Raw genomic sequence first — 23,114 nt, 5'->3', positions numbered from 1 at the left:
TATATGCTTTTGAGATGTTAAAAACATTCTAAGAATAGGTTCTACTATGTATTAAATTTGGATACAAGGGTGTTAAACTTCCCACCTAAAAGGGATGGATACACAATGAAGTGAGGACAATAATGGGATGAAAATCCTGTCTGGGGCATTACTTTTTTAATTACTTTTTATTAATTCTTAGAATCAATTCTGCTTACTTACCTGTCTCCAAAAATGAAGAGCAATCAGCAGGTTTGGGGACTGGGATGTTCAGGGGTCAAGAGTACACAGCAGAGCTCTGGACCTGATAATCTTTAGTGCATGGCATAGGCAACAAAGAGTAAGTGGGAGACATCTAGTGGCCCTGATTATAAATATCCTGTGCCCTGTTCTAATTTAAGATGATGCTTTATAGAAAAGTTAAAATGGGAACGTTTTCATGCTGCTCAGTGTTGGAGTATTGTTACACAGAACCCCATCTATAACATATTCTTCCGGGGGACGAAGAGGAGCTCTTGAATCTGATCAAGCCTCTGAACCTACTACAAATTCACAGGAAACAGAGGCACAGAAGGACATGATAAAAAACATCAAAGGATACAATTCCTGACTCTGGGAAACAAGAAAAAGAGAACCCAATTTCTTCTTCAATAATAACCAACAGGGGGAGAGGGAGCAAAGAGAAAGAGTTATCCATGTATCCAAGCCACAAGCCTAGCCTTGAAGTGACAACTGTTGAAGCCAAATGATGGGCATCTGGGAATTAAAATTTCAAATTAAATTGTTTATTTTTTTTCTACTTTTATTTCCCATCATTATGAGTAAAAAAACTCTGGCCTTGAGATAGTAAAGAATCAGGCAAAACTGTACAACATATATAATCCTGCTGCTGCAGTATTTTTACAAACTTGATCATCTGATACTTATAGTGCCCACATTACATATTTTAACTTATTGGTAACTTGAGATTTCACAGCCACATTTAAAATTACTATTAATCAAAAGTTACATGACTACTATATGACTTACAGAATCTACCAGATAAATTAAATGGAGTAATTACTTTTCTTTGGCAAAAAGGCCAGGATAAAATGTGTGTAGTTAGTGAATATTTTTACTATGAATGCATTTGCAGTATTAAAAAATCAACTTAACAAAAAAGATGGTAAGCATTAACTTTCTATGTATTCTACTTACCAGTCTTTTATGTAAATTTAAAGTGATTTCAGTGAAATTTTTGTTTGAAAGTAACTAAAATGGGGTTTGGATACCATCAATTTTCTGAACTAAAAAAAAAAAAAAATTATTTTCTTGGCATACAATTTTATATGCCAATCATTTATAAAAATCAAATCAATGTTGATAAGGGAGTGACTAAGGTGTTATTCCAAAGTATTATATGAGAACGAAGATATTTTATACTTCTGTTAAACTTCATTTACATGACAATGTAGAAATGTTTCATGTTTTAGAAAACTTAATTATCAAGAAAACTATAGGTTCCCTCTGTATGACATCAAATAAAATTAATGTATATAAGCCAGATGACATAATTTTGAATGTACTTTAATAAATCTTACAAATGACTAATTTATGTTTTTCTTATGGGAGTAGAATAAAGGGGTATAAGTTTATACAATAGCTATTTAGCCATTCTATGTATGATACTTTAACATTTTTAACTGTTGGAAGAACCATCAAAGAGTTTTTGGAAATATGATTATCATATATAGGAAAGCAGGGATCACTATTAATCTAAAAATGTTAAAATTATATAGCACCCAAATTAGTTAACAAAAAACCCCACAAAAAACAAAACAGTGACATACTTATCAAAATGAGTGTTTTATTATAAAATGTCACTCACCATCCCCAGCAGGAAGTCCTCTCTCCTTTTTTTCATCACATTTGTTGCATTCACTGAAGTAAAGCAGCAGGAACATATCCAAGAGTACCCAAACCAAGGAGGTGGCTAGGACCACCTTGCAATATGCAAATTTTCTCATGGCACTTTAAGTCAAATGCAAAATTTTAAAATACATATATATAAATATACAAAGATCATGAAAATGTTTCCAATCCAGTTTCATCAAAAATCACGTTCATAACCTATAGAGAGAAAAAGAAAAAACCACATCAACTTAAAAATTCAGAATGTAGAGAATTGTAAGAATAATATGCATATGAAATTTTACTATGGAGAATAAGTTTATAGATCAGACTTAGAAAAAATATTTGTAAACATTAAAATTGTATCAAAAATAACTCCTACAGATCAATATACAACAACCCAGCAGGAAAATAAGTAAAGGATATAACAGGCACTTTGTAGGAAGTAAATCTGAATAGCCAATAAACATGTAGAAAAGTGTTCAATTCACTTTAATTAGGAAAATGCAAATGAAAAGTGAGCTATTATATCATGTCCATCAAACACAGGAGGCTTAACTGTCTTCTATTCAATTACTATATTAAATGCTAAGGCAAAGCTAAGCCATTGATTGCCACAGGAGTTTAAGAAACCAGTGATGCCCAGTTCATTTCAACTACTCACATTCAGTTCCCAAGGCCCAAAGACATATGCGTTCTCCTAGGAACCTATACTATAGCAGTTTATTGAGCTAATTATTGTCCCTCTGTGCCACTGAGTCCCATCCCAAAAATGCTACAGTCACCAGCCATTCAGAAACAGATTCATGGAAATTATATTGAAAAAGAAGAGTATCATAAAATCTGAGGCCTAGTGTTGGCTCTGACAGTAATTTTATAGACTTCCCTGATCTTTAGTTTCTATTTCTCACCCAAACTCCACACCCCTATCTGTTAAAATATGACAAAATGACTCTGTTAAAATATGACAAAATGACTTGAGGAACTGTCACCAAATTTGAAAGTCTTTTGGGATAGTTTGACTAGAAAGATTTCTGGCACATAAGGAGTTCACCTTGGGGAGCTCTGGAGCAGTCTGGGGTTCCTCAGAGAGGTATAGAGTCACCCACTGAGCAGCTGATACCAGGCTCAAAGGCCTGTGTCACTACTGATTAGGAGACTGGCCAAGTGCATTCAGATGAGGTGTGCATTCAGAGGAGGTAGATGGAGGAAACACACACTTAGCACATATGACCCACATGAAAGCCACATGAGCATATGCTCTGAAGGCCCAGGCTGAGGTTAATGCTCCAGCCCCTTACAAGGGCAACTTTATGTAGCATGTTCCATGGCGGGCAGCACAGATGTATTTACCTGAACTATGTATGGTGTCACATGTGTACTAGATTTATCAGGAAAATGACTTCATAAATTATATAAATGTCTAATCACTGGGTTGTACAACTGAAACGAATATAATATTGTATGTCAACTGTAATTGAAAAATAAAAAATTAAGAAAAAACAGCCCTACCTGGTTTGGCTCAGTGGATAGAGCAGGGGTGGGCAAACTTTTTGACTCGAGGGCCACAATGGGTTCTTAAACTGGACCGGAGGGCCGGAACAAAAGCATGGATGGAGTGTTTGTGTGAACTAATATAAATTCAAAGTAAACATCATTACATAAAAGGGTACGGTCTTTTTTTTCAATAGTTTTATTCATTTCAAACGGGCCGGATCCGGCCCGCGGGCCATAGTTTGCCCACGGCTGGGATAGAGCATAGGCCTGAGCACTGAAGTGTGCTGGGTTTGATTACAGTCAAGGGCACAGGCCCGGGTTGCGGGTTCGATCCCCAGTGGGGGCGAGCAGGAGGCAGCCAATCAATGATTCTCTCTCATCCTTGATGTTTCTATCTCTCCCTCTCCCTTCCTCTCTGAAATCAGTAAAATAAATATTTTTTTAAAAAAAAAGGAAAGAAAAAAAAACAGCCCTGGCCAGTGTGACTCAGTTAGTTGGGCGTCATCTAAGTGCACCGAGAGGTTGCTGATTCAATTCCCGGTGAAGGCATATGCCCTGGTTACAGGCTCGGTCCCCAGTAGGGGGCATGAATGTTTCTCTCTTTTTCCTTCCTCTCTCTCTAAAAATCAATAAACTATTCTTTAACAAAACAAAACCCAGCACTCTCAGACACCTAGACCTAAGGTCACTAACTTTGTATCTACTGACCAGGCAGAGGTCTGAGATAGGAGACCTTTCAGTAGATCTATTTATTTAATTTATAGCTGGACTCTCTTCCAGGAGAACTGAAAGACTCAAAAAGATTATAGTTATCCTCTAACACAGTAAGGAGAGCCTAGGATATTTTATTTATATACTAATTATATACTTCATTTGCTCCATTTCTCAAACAGAACTTATTCATTCACTTATTAGTTCACTCAATAAACACAAACTCTATAAATGTAGGGAATGTTTCAAATGCAAGGAATACAAAAGTGAACAAAATACACACACCCCCTGCCCTTGGTAAAGTTTAGAGTTGGCTATAGAAAAGCAGGCATTAGTCAAACAGTCACATAGATGTTTTAACTGTGAAAATGCTTTGAAGGGATGTATACAGTATTATAAACATCTGTAATCGACCTGACTTTGTCAAAAAGGATTCCCTAAGGAAGACATGATTTAAGGGGAAAATAAGCATTTCAGACAGTGGGTAGCAAAGGCTCTATCGATAGCAAGAGGAGCCCAACACTGAAAGGTCAGTGGACCGAAAACAAAAGAGGAAACTGAGATGGAGCTGGAGTTGGATAAAAGTGGACAGATGTTAAGATATTAAGGGACAAACTAAATGGGATCAAGGATGATTACTGAGGGAAAAGAAATCCTGGCTTGTACAACTAGATACAGAGTGGTGCCGATCACAGAAATGAGCTAGTAAATGAGGACCAATTTGGGGAAGGAGGAGAATCAAGATGGGAAGAAACCTAAGTTTGACTTTGGGCTTGTTGAATATGAGGTGCCTTTGATACCTTCAAGGAGAGATGTTAACCACAGCTGCTGAATACAAAAGTTTGGGGCTCAAAGGAGGGGTCTAAGGCAAAGATATACAGACTGAAACCTCTACTCTCATGCAACTTTGTAGGGGCAAAGAGGCTAAAAAAAATCCACACACAAAAGAACTTTCGTGGAGCATTATTTCCCTCCTACTGTGTGGGCTGGACTTAGTAACTTACTTCTACCCAACAATCTATGGTGGAAGTAACAGGTTGTGATTTGAAGGCTTGTCATGAAACATTCTCCTAGCTCTCCCTCAGATCACACGCTCTGGGGAAAGCCAGCGCCTTGTCAGGAGGACACACAAGGAACCCTACTGTGAGGTCCACGTAGTGAGAAACTGAAGCCTGCCAACAACCAGCACTATCTTGCCAGGCATGGAAATGAACACTTTGGAAGCAGGCCCAGGCAAGCCTTCAGGTACCTGCAGCTTTGGCCAACATCTTGACTGCAACATCCTGAAAGATCCCGAGTCAATACCACTCTGCTAAGCTGTTCCTGATTCCTGATCCAAAAAATATGAGAAAATAAATATTTATTGTTTAAAGCCATTGAGTTTATCAACAGAGAATTTCAAGAGCAAACTAGGACTAGAAAGGAAATTCTTTAAACTATAGTAAACATTTAATGATGGAATTTCTGCAACATAAATATGATGACTTAGGCACTCTCAGTTCAATCTGACATTGTACTGGAGGTCTAAGCAATAAGAAAAAAAAAGTAAGAATTAGAAAGTAAAGAGACAAAATTATCTCAGCAGATAGCATGATTTCTATACAAAAATTTTAAAAGAATCAATAGCTAAACCATTAGAGCTAATTTATGATTTCATTAATGTTGCTGAACACAAGATGAACATAACATTAACCATGCTCCTGTATGGTCATAACTAATGAGACTATAAAAAACAAATCACATTCCAAATAACTATAAAAACTATTAAGGTATTTGGAAATAAATTTAAACTATGTGCAAGACATGAAGAAAATTATGACGCTCTTATCAAAAGATATAAAACAATATTTGACTAATGGATATACCATGTTCAGGAAAAAAAAAACCCCAGCCTCTTCCAATAATTAATCTATAAATTTAGTATAATTCTTTTTTTATTGAGGTAAAATTGACATGTAACATTATAAATTAATGTAATTCAAATGAAACACAAATGAAGCTTTGGGGGACTGGATTTATTATAAAGCAGAAGTATCTAAAACCACGTGGTACTCAAAAATAAGCCCGTATGTGTGTGGAATACTGAAAAGGTGCTACAACAAAGCAGAGTAGAAAACTGGCACAGGGACAAACGGCTTTCCATATGGTAAAACATAAATTTAGATCCCACCTTGTACCAACAAAAGTAAATCTGTGCATAGACCATAACTGAAGCCAATCATGTTCAAACAAAGGAGCAACTATTTTTGGCCAATTACCTACTGGCTGGCTAAGGTCAGAATGGCAACAACCCCCTAGGTTTCAATAGTATGTAGGGTGTCCCCAAAAAATGTACACACACTTTAACAGCTGATAAGTTACTTCATTTTCAGTTCTTTTCCAGTTTAACTGATTTGAAATAATGGGTGAAGCCAAACTAAGTTTTGAACAAAGAAAATTAATCCTAAAGTGCCACTAGACTTTTCGTGGGTTTACATAAAAGATAAAGTTTACGGTACAAAACCAGCAACAGTCAACTAACTGAGGGCACCCAAATACCAAACGAAATGATTCTTGATGTTTGCTATTCCATTGCTTCGAGTTAGCAGTGCCAGAACAATCATCAGTTTGAAAACAGGCATTGATAATGAAAATTATTCATTTCTGTAGTTTCTTTTAAATTTTGAAAATGAACTGTATGTTAATAAACACTGACTTTATAATCATTCAAAGTGCATATACATTTTGGGGGCACACCTGTATTCTCCACTTCCTATAAAGTATTTAGGCCAACATTTCTGCCACTGTCTTTGAGTCAAGTGATTATTAAAATTTAGTACTGAGGTGGCTTATTCACTAGCAAAAAAAAAAAAAAATCTTCAAATATTAGCATATTCTTATTCTACCACAAAGACTTAGTAAAAACCAATCCCAAACCCCTGCACAAGATGATGTCCACATTCCATATAAACATGGATCTTCTCTAACTCTATTTCTCAGGTGTTACCCCAAGTTTAGTGGTTGGGGGAACAGGCTTATCATTTTGGATACTAATGGTATAGACTCCTACAAAATTTATTGGCTTGAATGTTTCAATGTAGAGCATTCAATGTTTGGTATCTTAAGTGGAATGTCACTTTCTAAGGTAATAAAAATGACTTAATTTCTAGCAATACCTTTAAAAGTTTATATTTTTTCCTAGTTATAAAAGTAATACATGTTCAATACAAAGAACTTAGGAAACACAGAAAACCACCTATAAACCCTAATAAACACTACTACTACCAATGGGTTAAGTGTCCATTCAGTCATTCAGAATAGATAGTAGAAATATTATGTTTTAAAGTAAGTCTGTAATATCTATTTTGTCTCATTTTTGTGTCTTAAAAGCCTTTATCAGGGCGAAAAGGGATGGGTGTGACTATAAAGGGTTAGCATAAGAGATTTTCATGGTGATGCTGTATTTTGATGTTTTGTGGGGGTTTTTTTAATTAAAGTAATATGCTCAACAGACATTTCTAACCCCTCTTCCCACCCCTGCCACTGAGAATCATGTCTTAGGCAACATCAAATATCTTAATGGTCGCTTCAAATTAGTACTGATATTCACAGTCTATGTCAAAATGCCACATATTGTTTAACACTTAAAGAATAGACATAAATGGATACAAACTGAGGTGGCTCCCTGTCTCTCATGATTCTGACCTTTGCTCTCTATGTCCTCCCCGAAGGGTTCTTCTGGTAACAGACTCAACCCCCTGACCACAAAACAAATGACCCAGCCAGGCCAACCACAGAACCTCACCCCTGGCTTCTCGAGTCACAGAGCTAGGAGCCTGTGCATCTAGGACTGCCAACACTGCCCAGCACACAGAGAAAGTCTAAGAGTATACAGGGTGTCCCAAAAAATGTATACACACTTTTCTTCAGGTTTCTGTTATTACAAGCAGTACTGCTATGAACATTCCTGAACACTCTGCAGTCCAAGAGGAGCAGGACAAGCAGAGGCATACAGATCAAGAGGCAGAGGGTCTGGACTCTTCCTTGGCTTTTGTGAATACCCAGGAGTCCTTCCTTTAATCCCCTTTTCTGCTTATGAGGGTTTCCACTGGATTCCTGACATAGCCAGAACATCTGGGGTGGTGGGGGTGGGGAAGTGGAACTTACTAGTATAGGTAAAACCAAGCAGGTCCTGGTTCATCCTTTTAGTGCCCCAAATCACAAAAACATATCAATCCTAAGTATGTAAAAAACTCATCATAGAAACAAAGGATCACAACACAACACAACACAACACAGATCCACCAGCTGGCTGAAGAATAAAGAACATAACCTTTAGTTCCCTCTCCAATCCCATCTCTTCCCCAGCTCCTCACTGCCAACCTTTATTCAGAACTTATCACTCTACTTGTTCCTGATAGTTTTACCTCACAGCATCTCTTAACAATGCCTTGTTTACATTTATTTCTGAACTACTTATAAATAGAAAAAAATCTGAGACTTGCTTTTTTTCTAACACTGTGTTCCCAAGACCCATCCATATGTTGCACACAGTTGTAGTTACTTCATTTTCATTGGCTTAGCATACCCGTTTATCCATTCTACTTTAAATGGACATTTGGTTCTTTTTAGGTTTCTGTTATTACAGGCAGTACTGCTATGAACATTCCTGAACATATTTCCTGGTACACACATGCAAATATATTTATTTAGGGCAGGGGCCAGCAAATTTCTTCTGCAAAAGGTCAAATAGTAAATATTTTAGGTTCTGTGGGACATCTCTGTCACAACCATCCTAATCTGGTACCACAAAAGCAGCATAAATGATATGTAAACAAGTAAATGCAACAGTATTTCAATAAAACTTTATTTAGGAACACTGAAATGTGAATGTCATATAATTTTCATATCACAAATTACAAAATTATTTTAATTTTTTTAACCATTTAAAAATTGTTAGAAACCTTTAACTATGAGCCCTGATCTAGAGAATATCCTTAGGGGTACTGGGTCACAAGATATGCATTTTTTTAAAATATATTTTATTGATTTTTTACAGAGAGGAAGGGAGAGGGATAGAGAGTTAGAAACATCAATGAGAGAGAAACATCGATCAGCTGCCTCCTGCACACTCCCCACTGGGGATGTGCCCGCATCCAAGGGACATGCCCTTGACCGGAATTGAACCTGGGACCCTTCAATCCTCAGTCCAATGCTCTATCCAGTGAGCCAAAATGGTTAGGGCAGGATATGCATATTTTAAATATGATCAATTTGTTTTCCCCGATGGCTGAAGCAAAACAATGCAAAATGAAAGCTCTGGATGTATTATATCCTTGGCAACACTTATTGATGTCAAACTTTTATTTTTTTTACAATCTGATGGGTGTGAAGTTGGTATCTTATGCTTTTAATTTGCATTTCCCCACCATCTCTGACCTTCTTGGCCATCCCATTTCCTCTGCCTACTGAAGCCTAATTAGTATTTCTTCTTATTAATTTTTCAAAATATGTTTTTATTGGTTTCAGAGAGAGGAAGGGAGAGGGAGAGAGACAGAAATATCAATGATGAGAGAGAATCATCCATCGGCTGCCTCCTGCACATCCCCCACTGGGGATCAAGCCCACTACCGGGGCACATGCCCTGACCGGGAATTAAACTGTGACCTCCTGGTTCATAGGTCGACGCTCAACCACTGACCACACTGGTCAGGCTATAGCTTATCTTCTTAATAAGAACTGTCTTTTATGGTTCACATTTTCTAAGTCTAAAATTCTTCTCTATGTAGAGACCATTTTAAAGTTTTACGCTTTAGGTTTCAGTAGAGATTCAATGTGGATAACCAACTGTCGAGTACCATTTATGGAAAGTTCATCCTTTCCCTAATGGCATGCAATGCCAACTTTGTTACAAACCTGGTTTCTAGGGTTCTATTTTCTGTTTCATTGGTCTGTCTATCCCTACACCACATTGATGTCTTATTACAGCTTTAAAATAATTTTTTTAAATTTTATTTTACTGTTTAAAGTATTACAGATAGTAGTACATATATCTCCTCCCCCCCCCCCACCATTGACCTTCCCCCGGCCTCCCCTACCCACCAGCACATGCCCTCACCCTCCCGCCCCCCAACCAGTGTCTTGTGTCCATTGGTTATGCTTATATGCATGCATACAAGTCCTTCGGTTGATCTCTTACCTCCCCCCTAACCCCCGCTCCCAACACTCCCCAGCCTTTCCACTGTAGTTTGACAGTCTGTTCAATGCTTCTCTGACTCTGTATCTATCTTTTTGCTCATCAGGTTATAATGTTCTTTATTATCCATAAATGAGTGAGATCGTGTGGTGTTTTTCTTTCGCTTCCTGGCTTATTTCACTTAGCATAATGCTCTCCAGTTCCATCCATGCTGCTGCAAATGGTAAGAATTCCTTCTTTTTTATAGCAGCATAGTATTCCATTGTGTAGATGTATCATAGTTTTCTAATCCACTCATCTGCTGATGGGCATTTAGGCTGTTTGCAAATCTTGGCTATTGTAAATTGTGCTGCTATGAACATAGGGGTGCATATATCCTTTCTGATTGGTGTTTCCGTTTTCTTGGGATATATTCTTAGAAATGGTATTACTGGGTCAAATAGCTGTTCCATTTTTAAAGGAATGCCATACTGTTTTCCACAATGGCTGCACCAGTCTACATTCCCACCAGCAGTGAAGGAGGGTTCCTTTTTCTCCGCATCCTCTCCAGCACTTGTCATTTGTTGATTTGTTGATGTAGCCATTCTGACAGGTGTGAGGTGGTACCTCACTGTCGTTTTGATTTGCATCTCTCGGATGATTAGTGATTTTGAGCATGTTTTCATGTGTCTCTTGGCTTTCTGAGTGTCCTCTTTTGAAAAGATTCTATTTAGGTTCTTTGCCCATTTTTTGATTGGATTGTTCATTTTCCTTTTGTTGAGTTGTATGAGTTCCCTGTAAATGTTGGAGATTAAACCCTTATTAGAGATAACATTAGCAAATATGTTCTCCCATGCAGTAGGCTTTCTTGTTGTTTTGTTGATGGTTTCTTTTGCTGTGCAGAAGCTTTTTATTTTGATGTAATCCCATTTATTTTCTCCTTAGTCTCTCTTGCCCTAGGATCTATATCTGTAAAGATATTGCTACAACATATGTCTGCAATTTTGCTGCCTATGCAGTCTTGTAGGATTTTTATGGTTTTCCCGTCTTACATTCAAGTCCTTTAGCCATTTTGAGTTTGTTTTTGTGTATGGTGTAAGTTGGTGATTTGGTTTCATTTTTTTGCATGTATCTGACCAAATTTCCCAGCACCATTTATTAAAGAGGCTGTTTTGACTCCATTGTATGCTCTTGCCTCCTTTGTCGAGTATTAATTGAGTATAATGGCTTGGGTCAATTTCTGGGCACTCTATTCTGTTCCATTGGTCAATATGTCTGTTCTTGTGCCAGTACCAGGCAGTTTTGAGAACTGTGGCTTGGTAATATAGTTTGATGTCTGGTATTGTGATCCCTCCAACTTTGTTCTCCTTTCTCAGGATAGCTGTGGCTATTCGGGGTCTTTTTTTATTCCAGATGAATTTTTGGCGAGTTTGTTCTATATCTTTGAAATATGCCATTGGTATTGTAATAGGTACTGCACTGAATCTATAGATTGCTTTAGGTAGTATGGACATTTTAATGATGTTGATTCTACCAATCCATGAACATGGTATGTTTTTCCATTTGTTTAGGTCTTCCTCTATCTCTTTTTTCAATGTCCTGTAATTTTCTGAGTACAGGTCTTTTACGTCCTTGGTTAAGTTTATTCCTAGGTATCTTAATTTTTTTGGTGCAATGGTAAATGGGATTTTTTTTTCATTTCTCTTTCTGTGAGTTCATTATTGGTGTATAAAAAGGCCATAGATTTCTGGGTGTTAATTTTGTATCCTGCTACAATGCCTAAAATAATTCTTGATATATGGTAAAGCAAGCCTTGTCACCTTTCACTACTTCTTGAGGAATGCCTTGGCTACTCTTGACTCATTGGCCTTCCTTAGCTATGCTGACCACTCAATTACTTAAAATTCCATCCATTGCAAAAGAAACCTAGTAGTTAAAACTGTTTACATGACTATGGTGGAACAATTCTACTGTTTTGAGAAAGTACATTTAATAAATCACAAAGACCATAAAAAAGAAGTTGGCATTGAAGGAGGGATTAAACTCAAGACTAATAGTTAAGTTCCAAAAATTTTACAAAATGACATGATTTTCAAAATAACTTTTATGTCTACTATATTTTGTTTCTTAAAAAAAAAGTTTCAGTCTTTTAGAGTCACAACTCATTACATGCTTTCCGGATATTTACTGAGTCTTGGCCAACTATGTTCTTCATACCATGTCAGGTACTGTGTATGGTACAAGCATAAAGGCAATGATCCACACCACAGAAGCTCTTATCACGCTGCTAATCACCAGTCTAAGAGACATGCCATTCACATTGTAAGAGAAACATCAATTCAGCTAACTTGGCAGGGAAAAGACACCCAGACAGGGAAGTTTCTAAACAGGTTTTCTCAGAAAGCAATATAAGACACTAAACCTTCTGCAATAAGATTTTCTTTAAAGTAAATTTTTTCTGTAATTGTTTTCTGTCTTTCCTCTACCTAAAACCATTTATGGATTCCCCTGTTCTTCTAAAGAATACTGTTATTGCAGGACTCAAACCTAAGAGTCCTTGCTAAAGAAAGTCTATGGTCAAATAAATAGGGGAATGCTACGTGCTCTCTTTGCCCTGGGAGATTCATACTGTATATCATGGCACTCTGTGAATTTCTGCAATAAGGGAACCTACTTAACTTTACTAACTTAGAACTTCTCATTTTCAAGCATGGAACTTTCTCCATATACTTTGTCTTTCTTTTTTGCATAATATAAAGCAGGTTTCAAATAGCAATAAATAAAGTAGTAGAGATTGGTTTCAAATGCTGGAATCAGGAAATTTTTAAACTATGGGTTACTTTCTTTTTGCAAAACTGCTATATCTGTATATCTGCAAATTCTGTAAAAAAGAAATCCCATTCTGTTTAAAAGTCCCTCACAAAAAAGGCCTTCATGAAGTAAAGGTTAATTCTAACATCTTGATTTAACCATTTTAACTTCATTATTTCTGTTTTGTTCCTTAACATACCTGGATATAATATAAATAGTTGTGGACAAAAATGAGAAATCCAAAAGTCACCATTATATAAATCCCTAAAAGAAAATATTCTACAAACTTCTCAGAGAAGTGAAATTTGTCCAATATTTCTACTGTCAATTCTTTTCTTAAAATTTAGAATATCATAGTCTAAAGACTGTATATCAGCGCAAATACAGCCTTATCTCAGGTAGGATGCTGTGAGGAAGGAGTTAATACGGCATTCCTGTTTTACTCAGTCCTTGCTAATCCTGGGGGGAATGCCTAGAGCCATAGCAACTAACCCTGGCCAGACTGAGAACTGAACTCCTGAAAAGTTCAGTCACTGGTTAAGGATGTTAGAGGCAGTGGGTCAGGATGTACCAGGATGTTAGCAATGTGTAAAGTAATCATCAAGATTTATGATGTGTGCCTGGTATCTCTTCTGGGTTCTAAGTTTCAGTTACCAGGCTGGCCAGATGGCAGAAATGTGCCTGTGTGACCAGCTTCCTGTAAGAACTCTGGACTGTCATACTCATGTGCTTCCCTTGCCAGAGACATATTATATATGTCTCAATCATTCACAGCTACAGAGGAAATTGTGTCCATGTAACTCTTATAGCAGAAAGACTTGGAAGTCTGTGCCAGATCTCTGGAGCATTCACCCATACATCTTTTTCCTGCTGTTCCTGCACTGTAGCCTTTGCTGTATTAAACTTGAACCTGAGTACATGATGTTGAGTTGTGTGAGTCCTTACAGCAAATCATGGGATCCACAAAACAAACACCATTAAAGAATTTGGTTGGCCATTACTTACTTCTCTCATTTTTCAGAAGCTAAATGATCATAATTAAAATCTCCTTAAATGAATGAATCGGTGTACAGGATAAAAGTTAACAGAGTAGGCCTGAGACTGCTATCCTCAGAAAGACTTGGTTGTAGGTTGGTCCTTGGCTGGTGTCTGGGAACTTGAATGATAAACAGTTCCCTACACTGACATAAAACTCACCTTAAAGGACAAGTGTGCCCTACTGTGCCCGGAGCCGGTCCATCCTTGCTGTTTCAAAGGACCTGGCATATATGGCATACCGTTCTTAAAATGTTTGCTCACCTTCTTGGCACTATGTGTTTTAACCAAGGTCTCCTCTCTGAGAAAGATTGTTTCCTCAGGTAGGGAGGGAATAAAACCCCTCAACTAAGTGCCAGGCGGGTAATTAATCATTTTAACTATGAACAATCATGCTTATGCTACATAATCTTTACTCCCTGGAATGGAGATAAGAAACGCCCTAACCTTTGGAGTAGAGATTGATAGGATTGGAATCAACTGGTATAAATACAGATGCAACAAGACAACAACAGACAGAATTCAGAAGACAGAACCTACACGGAGCCTGGAGACAGAAGAACTTCGCTGGAGAGAACATGGCAATAGATCCTGGACTGAACCTGACTACAGAACATGGCAAGAGAACCTGACTAGAACCTGGTGACTGAACCTGGCTGGAGATCTGAAGCAGAACCTCTCTGGAGATCCAGACCAGAACTTGGCTGGAGATCCTGGCTGGAGATCCTGGCTAGGCTGCTGATCAACTGAACACTGTCTCCGTGTCCTTCCTTCTTCGCCGACTCCGTCTACGCCTTTGGGGACCCCTGGACCTGCTGGGGTTGGACCCCGGCATATGGCGCCCGAACAGGGACCCCTAGGTAAGCGCCCCACACTCGGGACGGATAGGACTCCACCATAGGAAAAGGGTGGATAGTCTTCGCCGACTCCGTCCACACCTTTGGGAACCCCTGGAAAAGGATTCCCCCCCCCCACTGAGAACCCCCACACTCGGGACGGATAGGACTCCACCAGGTGCTACAGACCCCCCTATAGAGGATAAGTAGGGTAAGAAGGTGGATAGTACAGAACTTAGATTGAGAAGATGTGCCTTACTGAGTCCAAAGAAAGAAGACTCTGTATTGATTCTTAGATTGAGAAGATGTGCCATACTGAGTCTAAAGAAATAAGACTCTGTATTGATCTTTTAACACATATGCTTGCTAGCAGAGGAGTTAAGGTTACTCCCAGTCAGATGGAACATTTTATACAAGAAATACGTCCATGCTTTTCTGAGGAAGGAAAGGTGCTGGAAAGGTAAATGTAGAGGCATGGGAGAAGGTAGGCCCAAGGAGCCTTATCCTTAACCCCACTGCAGCCTTTCCACCCCGGGAAAGTGCAGGATTTTCAAGCTCTCCCTGGGGTGATAGATCAGGACTCAGGTAATAGCGGAAAGCGCCAATCCTACTCTTAAAATGGATACAAGAGAGCATTTGTGGTTTTTCTTTTTAATGCCTGCTTTTAAAAAATAAAAAAGGGGGAATTTGCCGGGAGCCGGTCCATCCTTGCTGTTTCAAAGGACCTGGCATATATGGCATACTGTTCTTAAAATGTTTGCTCACCTTCTTGGCACTATGTGTTTTAACCAAGGTCTCCTCTCTGAGAAAGATTGTTTCCCCAGGTAGGGATTTTCCCCTGAAGTTAGGGAGGGAATAAAACCCCTCAACTAAGTGCCAGGTGGGTAATTAATCACTTTAACTACGAACAATCATGCTTAAGCTACATAATCTTTACTCCCTGGAATGGAGATAAGAAACGCCCTAACCTTTGTAATAGAGACTGATAGGATTGAATCAACTGGTATAAATATAGATGTAACAAGACAGCAAGAGACAGAACTTCAGAGACAGAACTTAGGAGACAGAACCTAGGCACAGAACCTACACAGAACATTCTCTAGAGACAGAAGAACTTCGCTGGAGAGAGCATGGCAAAAGATCCTGGACTGAACCTGACTACAGAAATTGGCAAGAGAACCTGACTAGAACCTGGTGACTGAACCTGGCTGGAGAACCTAGCGAGGGAACATGGCTACAGAACCTGGCTGGAGAACCTGGAGAGCCTAGCAAGAGAACATGGACACAGAACCTGGCTGGAGATTCTAAGCAGAACCTCTCTGGAGATCCAGACCAGAACTTGGCTGGAGATCCTGGCTAGGCTGCTGGTCAACTGAATGCTGTCCCCGTGTCATTCCTTCTTCGCCAACTCCGTCCACACCTTTGGGAACCCCTGGACCTGCTGGGGTTGGACCCCGGCACTACTGTGCCTAAACTATTTGTACAAACAGTGGTTTATGCAAAACACCTGCTTTCCCTCTGGGAGCCTGAAGTTTTGGTACATGCTAGGCAGAGGATGCCTCCATCACGAGCCCCAATAAAACATTGGCAAAGAGTCTATCGAGTTTCCCTAGTTGACAGCACTTCACTGCTGTCACAGCTCATTGCTGGAGGAATGAAGCAAACCTGAGCGACTCCACAGAAGAGTGAGGGCTCTTGGAAGCCTGTGCCTGGTTCCCCCAGACTTCACCCCCCAATCCCCGCCCCCGCACTTAATATTGCTTTGTTAATATTAAGTTCCCTTGTTAATATTGCTTTGTATCTTCTCACTGTAATGAATCTTAGCCATTATTATGATATATGCTGAATCCTGTGAGTCCCCTAGCGAATCACTGAACGTGAGGGTGATCTTGGGAACCCCCAACACAATCAGCATATTAAAACTTGGTTTCAATTCCAACACGTATTATGATTCTATAAATGTGGGCCTCTTTATGCTTCTAAATGAAAAAAACATAACCACCTTATAGTCCCATTACACAAAATCAAATGAAGTAATGCACAACACACTCAGATATCATAGTATACAGTCAATAAATGTGAAATTGTATTTTAAGCACTTTCTTAGATAAAACAAAAATTGGGAACCTTTTCTATTTGTACGGATGCAATGAGAATTCAAACAGCCACTTGGATTATTGAAAAGGGACACTCTAAGACAAACTTTAACCCTCTATCTTCAACACTGGTTCTATGAGTGATTACCAGTCCGCATGGCAGGATTACTGGGTAAGATCAAGCAGGTTAAACCCTATATAATCAATATCTTTTCATTTCTAAACCTGGTCTTCATTTAGTCTTCAAATTAACCTCCCTACTGAAAAGTGAATGCACTAATTAATTAGTACTGAGCTATGCTTGGTGGCTCAACTTCTCAAATTACTAAACTAGAATTTTAGCACAACCCATTTTCTTGTGTGTATATGCAGCATAAAGTACAATCAACAAAAGTTTGAAACCTTTGGAGCTAAAAGAACAAACCCTAATGTAAAAAGAAGTGGAATCCTGAAGTCATTCACTCCTAGCTATCAACTTACCCCAAAGTGGTTTTTCAAATGAATTCATATCCCAAATCCATATGTCCCACATCTCCTGTTAAAAAATAAATTTCCTATAATCAGTTTATTAAAGAATAACTCTACCCTTCCCCCTTACCTCAGCCACCCTATTCCACTGGACTATACCAGCTGCACCTCCCAATGCTGAGCATGATGCCTAGCACACAATGCATTCATTCAGTTACTGTCCAGTCCATGAATGAGTGAGTCAATGGATAAAGTATTATTACTGGAACCAACACCAAGCTCAGTGGAAATACTTGACTCCTCTTACAAATCTATGAGGATATTAACATTCCAGATGGGCAAGCCAAAGACACATAAACAGCACGTGTGGCAGATATTGTTTATGCCTTATCCCACCCTCAGACCCTATGTTTTTCAAGGCACGAGACCCCCAACTGAATTCAAGTGATCAATCTTCTCGCCAGTTAAGTGACCAAATTTCAACCCATGGCACCTGAGGGGAAGTCTGTTGGGAAGCTTTCAGAAACAGTTACGCTCCGTCATAGAGATGCTGGAGGAAAACCTATCCGTTTCCGCCTTTGGGAATTGTTTGCATTGGATACACCGAGGTGCTGCAGCCATCTGAGGTCATGAGGGAAACAACACGCTGAGGATGGCAAAGTGAAATATGGAAAGCGTATGGGGACCTGATGACATGGAGTCACTGAGCAGACAAACCCTGAAATCTCTATGTCTGGACCTCTTGTTAGGTGAGTTGATAAAGCCTGCATTGTTTAACCATAGTCAAAAACATCCTAAGACACCACTCTGTAACCGACAATTACTTATTTAGACAGACATCTATTCTGTGAAGGAAAAATATAAGATGTGAATCAGTGGAGAACCCAAATTAAGGAGTCTACTTTTACAGGAGATTACTTAGAGGCAGAATTTCAATAAAAATTTAATAGCTACAAACCAGAACTTGGTATATAACATGCCCATCTTAGACACAGCATTAATCTATCACAATCACATATCCCTAATTTACTCAAACTTTAATAAATATCAAGCATGTGTAAGCACTATGCCAAGTAAAATCTGATGTAGATAAATGTGAAAAAATACTCAGTCCTGCCCTGGCTGGTGCGGCTCAGTTGGCTGAGTGTCATCCCATGTACCAAAAGGTCACTGGTTCAATCCCGACCAGGGCACATGCTGGGGTTGCGGGCTTATCCCTGGTAGGGAGCATGCATGAGGCAGCCAATCGGTGATTCTTTTCTCCCTCTCCCTCTCTCTCTCTCAAGTCAATTTTAAAAACATATTAAAGACTCAGTCCCTGTCCTCAACAAGCTTGCCATTGAGGGGGAGAGATAACAAGGCAAGTTTGTGTGGCACTTCACTATTTACAAAATACTTTCCTATCTTTGCAACAGGTGCCAAGTGATGAGAGGCTATAGTGCACAAAGGAGTGAAAGTGGTAGGGAGAATGAATGGGGAATTGATTTCAGTTATGAAAAGACAAAAGGATATTGCAAGTGGAAAAAACAATGTGAGCTAAAATAAACAGGGAGGCAGGAAAATGCATGGAGTGTCTAGGGGACCACAAACAGACAAACACGGCAGATATGGTTGAGGGGGTGAGTTCAGAACAGGACAAATCTTGACTATCACGCTAAGGAGTTTGAAGAGCAACCGTCAGGGGGAGTTTACCCATGTTTGTACTTTTATCTCTTGAATATGTTGAAATAATTACAACAGAATTCTGTGGTTTCAGTATTCAGTTCAACCACCAACTCAGACACTAGGAAATATATTGCCACTATCAACAATGGAAACCCCCAGGGATCCTGGGGAGCAGTTTCTGGCAAGTAAAGGACCCGGCAGGAACTTCCTCCAGGCCAGGGGCCCACGCTCTTTTCTGGCCATGAAGTCCTCAAAATCTCCAAGGTTTTTGTTCTGTATTTTTGTCAAAACACCAACTTCAGCCCTGAGTTCTAATGGAGTTCTCTTCTTCTCAAACTATCTCTCTCTTCTTTCCTTTACCATCTTCTGAACAAGTAGTCTTTATTCTATCTCTAATTTCTCAACTCCACAACCCAGTGTAGTCTGGCTTCACTTCAAAAAAACCGTTTGTTGATCAGTCCCTGCAATGTCCTAACTACCAAAACCAATCTCCTTTTCAGACTCATTCTACTTGAAATCTCAGCCTCCTCGATTACTTTTGGAATAAGAAGGCTATAAATAAAATATAATCTCTTCTTTTCCTGGCTCCCGGCGTCACTTCTTGTCCCTCAACTTTTCTAACCATGCTTCTGTCTTCTTTACCGGCTCATTCCACTCTGTCCTGACACTCTACACACCCTCCATGGAAATTCGCCAGTTGTAAAGCTTCACCCGCCATGCACTAATGGCTCCCATATCTGTATCTTCTTCCTGGAACTCTCTGGTTAGACTATAAGCTCCTCCAGAATGAGAATTATGTTTTTCATACTTGAATCCTAAAAACTTTATGGAATGTCTGAAGATAGCAGACACTCATATATAAAACAACATCTCCATCCCAACATTATTCTTTCTAGTTTCCTAATGTTTTCCTTTCCATTCTAACACCAAACACTAATTTGTATCATAACATATGAATCAGTTTGTGAATTATCTTGTAAGCCTCATGAGTGCAGAGACTTTATTTTGTTCAATGCTACTTCTACGGCTTCTGGAATAGTACCTGACAGACACATGGTAGAAGAGTTTAAAAATTATTTGTTAAATGAACAAAAACACCAGAAAACAATGCCATGTAAGAAGGAATAATGGTGATTGAAATTAAAGTATTTTAAGGTTGCTGTGTTTAGGTATAGGTAGAAATATTTAATTTATTTTAGACTTTTTAAGATCAAGTATTAAAAGTTAACTAATTAAGCAAAGACAATGTGAACTTAAAAAATCAAAGTTGAAAAAAGAAGGAATAAAAAGAACAATAAAAAACAAATTTAAAATCAGAAAACCCCACAAATATAGAAAGCTCAAAATGAAATGGTAGGACTAAATCTCAAAACGTAATTAAAACTTATTAATATAAAGATGTGATACACATGAAATTAGAGCAAAGGATAGAGGTGGCAGGTAAGTGGAACTACATAGTTGTAAGAGACTTAAATTTTATTGAAATAGGACAACCCAGGGCCCATTCATGAAATTAAAACAAAAACAAAGAATTCCTTGCAAATTAGAAATAGGAATGAACTTTGTTAACCTGATAAAGGATAGGGACCCTAAGCCTACAGTAAACTAAATACATACTGGTGAAGCGTAACCACAGAACCAGTTCAAAATTGTCCTATCCTGTTTCTAACAAGATACTGAGTTGCCTTTCACAGCCAACAGACCAAAACCTCCTCATACAGCTAAAGCATGTGCAGAAGAGGGAATGCTGACCTCCAGCTGCCCCGGGAACCAGTCTAGTCCCGCCCCCCCCCCCCCCTCCCCACACACATAATCCCTAATCCCAGTCATGGATACAAAAGACCAGGACATGACTGAAACTTGAACACCAGAACCTGTTCTTGAAGTGAAGGGTTCCTGGTGCTGGAAGACCTGGTGCTGAAGCCCCTTATTATATCTTACCAAAAATGGCCCAGTTCCAAAGCCCTCCAATTAAAAACTGCACAACCAACGCTTCCACATATTGGCCTGTTCCCCCTAGTTCTCAAGCTTTGCCTTTAAAAAAACAATTAATTAAAAGCCATCAGGAAGTTTGGGTTTTAAGATAACTTCCTGTCTACTTGCTTGGCGATCTGCAAATAAAACAGCTTAAAATTTCTTCACTGCAAACCTCAATGTTCAGTGTTTGGCTTTGCTGTTCATTGGGTGAGTGGAAACCTTGTTCATTTTGGTAATAGAAGTATTCCTATAAAGTTAGAAAAAAGGGAAAAGCTGCCTTCTATCATTTCTTCCTGTCAAGAAGTCCTATGCAGAACAGTAAAACAAGAAAAAGAAACACACTTAAGAACCAAAAAGGGGGGTGGAGGGGATAGAAAATCCAATAAAATAAAGACAATCAGAACTAATGCAAATGTTTAGCAAGGTTGCTGGATACAAGATTAACACACAAAATCCAATGGAATTCTTTTGCCAATAGTAACTAGAAATTTGTTTAGAAAGACCTAAAAAAAAAAAAATGAAGAGAGGGTGTGTTCACATATGGAAGGTTTACTACAGAAAGAAGTAAATTCTCTCAATACCGATCTACCTTAATATAGTTCCAATCAAAATCTCAATGTATTTTTTAATTGAACTTAAAGTTTAAAACTTAACGTTGTATTGAACTTAAAGCAGATCCTAAAAATCACATGGAAGAGCAAAGAGAAAAAAACACACAATATAATTTTGAACAAGGTGAAAGAGCAGTGTCTCCCATAAATCAAACTATGTAATTAAGTCAGTGTGATAAAAAATGGCAAAGATAGATTAAAAGATGAATGAAACTGAGAGTCCAGAATCAGACCCACATGAATATACAGACTGGATATATAGATACCACTGTAATGAACCCAGTTATTAATTAACAGAAAAAGGGCAAAGGGAAGGCTGGGTAATAAAGGCATGCCATTTGTACAGCTTTGCCAGAAAGTTGCAGTTTAACACTCTCCAGGTCTTTTCTCATAGATCCTAGGGAAAGGGACTAGACAAAAAAAGACTATATACATGCCCAGGGAAGTCTAAGTGACATCACACCTACAAGCAGGCCATTGGCCAGACCAGGCGTGGCCACTGCAAGGGTGTGAACTCTGAGATACATAAACTCCTGAATGAAGGGAGATCCCTCTCTTGACCCTTTTGCTCTCTTGGGACTCTTGCTGCAGGGAGTGGGGCTGTCACACTCCCGCATTCGCCCACGTGGCTCACGGCCACATGGACCCCACACACAATGGACTGATGAACTAAAATTAGCCTGATGCTCTGCTGGACCCCGCTCTACCATGGACTGGAAACCTGGGACACCGGCTTTGCTTTTAACTCTGCTGAATCCCAGGCTGCACCCTTTCCAGGACTGTTTTAAGGGAAATGGGGACTTTGGAAATGGAGGGATATAATTCCACGCAATAAAGCTTTCTGCCACATCTCATCCTCCCATGGGGTCCTCCGGAAATACTTATTCCTTCAGTAGCCCAAGAACCCCACTCCCACTAGCAATGGAGAACGGCAGTCCACTCAATTCTCCGATAACAATATGTCAGAGATGGCACAACAAATTAATGTGAAAAGGATAAACTATTTAATAAATGTTTATCCATATGTAAGAATAAAATAAAATTCCCACTTCACACCATACAAAACACCAATTTAAAATTTTAAAATAATATATAGGCAAATATCTTCATGTCCTTGAGTAGGGAAGAATTTCTTAAATACTCAAAATGCAAAAACCATAAAAAAAATGAGTAATTTCTAGTTTAATTGAAAATTAAAAAGTTTTTATACAACCCAAGACATCATAGCGAGCCAAAGGTTCTAGGAAAATATCCACAATAAAAATAATCAACCAAAAAATCAGAATGTATTAAAAACTTCTCCAAATCAAAACGAACAACACACAAGTAAAAATGGCCAAAAGATATGAATAGGCAAACCACAAATAACTAATGAACATGTAAA

General features: G+C 38.7%; 1 protein-coding gene across 4 annotated transcripts in view; it reads right to left on the bottom strand.

Moving 5' to 3' along the window:
* GALNT1 (polypeptide N-acetylgalactosaminyltransferase 1) overlaps positions 1-23,114 on the bottom strand; it is a 78,547-nt gene that overhangs the window by 34,496 nt on the left and 20,937 nt on the right. For 2 of the 4 annotated variants that reach the window (XM_059707099.1, XM_059707102.1), the window contains exons 2-3: positions 17,490-17,544; positions 1,847-2,088 (exon numbers count right to left, since the gene is read on the bottom strand). In XM_059707099.1, the coding sequence (XP_059563082.1) occupies positions 1,847-1,985 (139 nt within the window). In that variant the 5' untranslated portion in view covers positions 1,986-2,088; positions 17,490-17,544. Of the gene's footprint in view, positions 1-1,846; positions 2,089-5,326; positions 5,408-17,489; positions 17,545-23,114 lie in introns of all 4 variants that reach the window. The other 2 variants (XM_059707101.1, XM_059707100.1) reach the window with 2 other exon arrangements.

Source organism: Myotis daubentonii, chromosome 8, assembly GCF_963259705.1.
Source record: "Myotis daubentonii chromosome 8, mMyoDau2.1, whole genome shotgun sequence".
In the NCBI taxonomy this organism is placed as follows: Eukaryota; Metazoa; Chordata; class Mammalia; order Chiroptera; family Vespertilionidae; genus Myotis; species Myotis daubentonii.
This window is presented reverse-complemented; position numbering and strand designations above follow the sequence as displayed.